A 5,390-nucleotide genomic window follows, 5' to 3' on the forward strand; every position below is an offset into this window, starting at 1 on the left:
ATAGGCTGGTGCGTACTCTGCCTATTTGATAACTCAGCACTGGGTGTATGTATATGTGCTAGGGATGTACACAGAAACCTCTGGATTTCCCTGTACAAAGAAAAGAAGAGCCATACCTACTTTTTGCTGCTGGCCCCACCCACCACAAGGATGTGGCCTCCAGAAGCTTGCCAATGAGAGGATATGGTCCTCGGGCTGTAAAGGTTTCTTCATCCCTGCTCTGAATCGACAGGCGGGGGGGGGGGAGTCACTCACATCAGGCACTGCAATACTCTCCAATAATACTATTCAAATCGCTCTCTCTTTATGTTTGGGGCAAAGCTCAGTCAAACCCCATTCTGCATTATTGGTTCATTTTATATTCTCTGGATATTTATGGCGAATGGCAAAGAACCAAGGCCCTGTGGGCATACTGTAGAATCTAAGGTGGTTGACTCTCTGGGGTTTAAAAGTCTGGCAAACAAACAATTTTGCCTTTCTAGCCATTTTAAATACACTCCCCTCCTCCCCAGCTTATATAAAACAACTTAACAGGGTCGTCAAAAATATACCAAACAAGGGGTCTTTCTTTAAGCAAACACACAAGGGACCTTTTCTTACCATGCTATATAAAACTGCAACACATTGATCCTTTGTGAAAAGTTTTACTAGCCACTCCCCAGCTGTTCCGATTGACTATTTTTCTTTTTGGTTGTTGGTTGTGTGTGTGTCGTTTTTCCCCTCCTTTTCTAGTTGGCCATTTATTCATCTCAGAAGCATTTCTTCTGCAATACAGTTGGGCCAACCTCCTTGTACTCCTGCTGGGTCACCCACATGTCTCTAAAGGAAGCCAAGCTGGTAAGCACTGACGCTCCAATCCAAACAGAGTGCATCCTATCTGCGGGTGCTTCCACCTTCGCCGGCATGCCTTTGGGCGCAAGTGCTCGGAGCTCCTTCAGAAGCCGTTCCCTTAGGCCAGAGAAGAGTGTGGACCCACCCGCCATGATCACGTTCCTCCAGATGCTCTGGTGGATGCTCCCATCGCAGTTGGAAATACTGTCCAAAATCATCTGGTGAATTCCTGGTGCTGCGAGTCCTGCGTCTGCTGGTTTAAAGAGGGACTCTGGGGCTCTGAAGAGCTGGTCTCCAATCTGGACAGGGTTTCCATCTGGGAGGATATATTTATGAACCAAGGTTTTGCCCTTTTGATAGTCAGGATCTAAAGCTACGTAGCATAGGTTCTCCTTGATGTCCTTCACTATCTCTTTCTCGGCAGAGCTCAAGAAGCTGTGGCCGCTCTCTAAGAGAAGCGTTGTCAGGTACCTGGTGATATCCCGGCCGGCAAAATTCATCCTGGAAATGGCATGAAGCAGACAATGGCCTTTGTAGACAGGGACAGTCAGAGTGACGCCATCTCCACTATCTAAGACTAAACCTGTTGTGCGAGCGGAGGCATAGAGGGCCATCAAAGCTTGCAGGCCCACAAACATGGCAGGTACATGGAAGTTCTCAAACATGATCTCTGTCATTTTTTCTCTGTTTGGCACTGGGTTCAGTGGGGCCTCTGTCACCAGCACGGGTCTCTCGTGGGCTCTTATTCTGAGCCCGCGTCTGTAGATGTACCTCCAGATCTTCTCCATGTCATCCCAGGATGTTACTATTCCATGTTCCACAGGGTATTTAAAAGACAAGATACCTCTCTTGGCTTGGGCTTCTTTGCCAACATAAGACTCCCTCTGGACAGGACCAAACATGATCGCTTGTGACTTGGGGTAGCCGACTACTGTAGCAACAACCGTTCTTGGTGCCTGTTCTCCAGAGAACCCTGCCTTACATAGCCCAGACCCATTGTCAATAATGACGGCTGGAAGATCTGCCTTTGCGTGGTGAGACATGCCCAAAGATGAAGGAGCAGGATTTTCAACCACTTTACCGTCTTTCTTTGTGGATGGAACACTGGGCCATCAATATTCTAGATCTCTAAGTGTCACAAAAAGGGAACTTTCCCCCCTTTCCCGTTCCTCTAGTGGCTTTTTAAATATACAAACATGTTGCATATGCTTCGGGAAACAGATTCTCCTCCAAGAAACTGTAAGATGGTTTTGGATGACAAAGAGCATCAGAAATGGGTGTTCAGAGTTGATGAACAGCCGTTTTTCAATTCCCGTCTCAAGAAGGAAGGTTCAGAGCACCATGGACATGGGGAACCATGGTGTCTCTGCCTCCCAGACAGCCTGGAATATCAGGAAGGATTTTCTGTTCACAAATGCCCAGTTAAGAATGGAGGCTGAACCATTGTCTTACCCCTTGTGAAATTCCCACACCAGCTTGGAAAGCTCTCACTAACACAACACAGTTGTTTGCATTCTTGCCTTCACTGTTCAGCCCACATGGAGGTGGTCATTAAGGTGACATCAGAAATGCATCGTGATGTCAAAAAGGGGCAGTGAAATGGCACACCAGTGGAAGAGTTATATTTCACCCTACAAAGCAAAGGCATTATAAAGAAAATGTCCTTTTGGGTTGTGTCCAGTGCTCATCCCACTCAGGGTAGACCCATTGAAATCAAAGTCATGATATGGGTTCATCAATTTCCAATACATTTACTCTGAGAAGAACTTAGTTGGCTACTACCAACTTTAAAGGTCAAAACAAACCCATCCCTAAAATCAGTGTGATGATTCAGACTCCTTGTTAGATGTAACCAAAAATTATTTCATTTGTAAATGAAGAGCATCTGGTTCAATGTTTTCCCAAAGGATATGTATATTATGGTCAGATAAACTTATGGTATTAGGAGTAGGGAACATTTTTGAGCCCCAGGACCTCTGTGCAACCTTTGGGAGGTGAACACATGCACGAGTTGGGTGGGGCCAGAGTCAAAATTGGGAGAGCCACAAATCCAATTTTACCTTTGTACAGGCTAGTTTCTACACACAGTCACACACGCCTCTATCCAGACAATGCATTATCAGACCTCAACGACATTTTCCAGCCATTCAAAACACACAGGGTGTGAAACAGGACCAGTGAAGGGGGGTGGCCTGGGGAGAAGGGGGTGTGGCCTAGTGAGAGTTCTGAAGACAAGAGGTCTGAGGGGCCTAGAGGAGGAGAAGGAGGAGGAGGAGGAGGAGGAGGAGGAGTTTGAATTTGATATCCCGCTTTATCACTACCCGAAGGAGTCTCAAAGCGGCTAACATTCTCCTTTCCCTTCCTCCCCCACAACAAACACTCTGTGAGGTGAGTGGGGCTGAGAGACTTCAAAGAAGTGTGACTAGCCCAAGGTCACCTAGCAGCTGCATGTGGAGGAGCGGAGACGCGAACCTGGTTCCCCAGATTATGAGACTACCACTCTTAACCACTACACCACACTGGTGTTTGGCCCTTAGTCTGAAGTTCTCCACACCTAGTACGCCAGTTAAGTCTCATTATAATGATATTACGACTCTTGTCTTTCAAAGCAGGATACAAAGCTAAGAATGAGCCCATTGTAATTAATGAACCTAAGTTGTCCATGTCTATAAAAACCCATAAGTTAAATTGGAGTAGGACTAACATTGGACACAACCCAGCTGCACTGGTCTCATTCAGATATAATGGCACATCGGGGATGGAGAACCTGCAGTCCTCCAGATGTGGTTGGACTACATGTGCTATGACCATGTGCTATGCTAGCTAGGGCTGCTGGGAGATGGAGGACAACAACAGCTGGAGGGTTCATAGGCTCTCCACCATTGTGCTGCAGTTCAGGGCCACATGCACAAGTCAGTTCTCCTTTCCCAAACATTAATATGGCTGCCTTTTTGAGATATTCAAAGGGCAGAGGAACCCAAACTCTTTCCTGGGAGCAGTAGGGAAGAATGATCACCACATTCCAAGGTCGGATTCCCAGACCACTCAAGGTCTTAGGGGTGGGAGATTCTATCAGTTTTTCTTTTTCCCATTCTTTAGTTCAGTTTGACATATTCCCACAACACTTTGCTTTTTAAAAAATGAAGAACAAGTTCACCCCAAATGCTCATTTTTGCATGCTTTTCTCCTAATAAATGTGCAAGAGGTGTGGAGGGTGGCAACACGAAAATGGGCCTTTTCAGTGGTGGCTCCGTTTGTGGAATGCTCCCCCCAAGGAGGCTCACCTGGTTGCCATCATTATATAACTTTAGGCACCAGGCAAATTATCTATGGCTTTCTTGGGTGGGTGGGATGTTTTAATCTATTTTTTTAAAAAAGTATTTTCATTTAGATTTTCAATGTACGTATGTTTGAATTTATTTTTTGCTTAAAATATTGTAAGTTGCTTTGAGTTGCAATGGCAAAAAAAAAAAAGACTAATAAATTTAATAGATAATAATCATCATCATCTTTTGGAAGCAATGTCCTCTAACACAATGCATCTTCACATGTTGTTTCAGTAATATATACATTTTTCTGTATCACACTTTCCTAATATTCTTTTTGCATACCTTTTTTGAGTTGGAGAATGCAACACAACGGTCCAAGAAATGAGGATTTCAAAGGAGAGCTGCATTTTAGTTCACATATTGGATTCAAGGTGAGCAAATTAGGTAGGTCCACAGCAGAATGTGGACTGAATGAATTTCTACCCCATCCCTGGTAGGACCACGAAGAATCAAGCCATATTTAAGGCAACTGGGCAAGGAAATGATTGACACAAACCTCATGTGACTTGTTAGAACCTGCAAAGGCATTTTTATTTCAACCTCTGAAAGAGGTGAATGCATTGCTTTAAAGTAGCTGTAGCTGTTGATGGTTGTTTACAGGTATAGTATGTGATGCAAAATCGCAAGTCCTCCTTAATAGCATCTTCTCTGGACAACATTTGGTCCAAACTCTCTGTAGTCCGAAGCAGTGACCCACATTTGCTTGAAGCTGCTCAGGGATGTAATGATGGAGGCCCCGATCCATGTTGAGAACCACCGATCTGGGGGTGCTATGACCTTTATGGGAACCCCTTGAGGGACTTGAGCTTCGAGCCCTTTAAAGACCCTCTCGTCTAATCCCGGAAAGAGTGAGGAACCTCCTGAGAGCAAACACGTTGCTATAGAGCATGCTGCGGATGGTGGGGTCACATTTTTTGATGCTCTTGGCAATCATTTTGTGGAGGCCTTGCCCACTTCTCTTAATGCTGCTGGGTGTGAAAAGGATCTCTGGAGCTAGGAAGAGAGCATCACCAATTTTGATCCTGTTGCCATCAGGAAGTTCATACTCCTTTGGGTAGTCCTCGGACCTCTTGTTCTGCTCATGGTGGGCATCCAGGGCTACGAAGCACAACTTCACTTTGATGTCCTCCACAATGTTGTTCCCTTCGGGAAAATTTCTGAAGTATTGCCTGTTTTCCAGAAGTAATTCCCTCAAGTACTCAGTGATGTCTCTGCCGCCAATATCCAACC

General features: G+C 45.3%; 1 protein-coding gene and 1 pseudogene across 2 annotated transcripts in view; both read right to left on the bottom strand.

Moving 5' to 3' along the window:
* Positions 1-628: 628 nt before the first annotated feature.
* On the bottom strand, positions 629-2,374 carry LOC308482871 (actin pseudogene; annotated as a pseudogene). Its single transcript has one exon. The product of its transcript is annotated as an actin pseudogene (transcript).
* A 2,288-nt stretch (positions 2,375-4,662) lies between these two features.
* The window catches only part of LOC308483281 (actin-1-like), a 4,805-nt gene continuing 4,077 nt past the window's right edge, over positions 4,663-5,390 (bottom strand). The window contains 2 exon segments of the mRNA XM_081016971.1: positions 4,663-5,030; positions 5,032-5,390. Coding sequence (XP_080873097.1) covers positions 4,794-5,030; positions 5,032-5,390 — 596 coding nt within the window. The 3' untranslated portion in view covers positions 4,663-4,793.

The sequence above is a fragment of the Podarcis pityusensis genome (genome assembly GCF_964106645.2).
Source record: "Podarcis pityusensis genome assembly, chromosome: 8".
NCBI lineage: Eukaryota > Metazoa > Chordata > Lepidosauria > Squamata > Lacertidae > Podarcis > Podarcis pityusensis.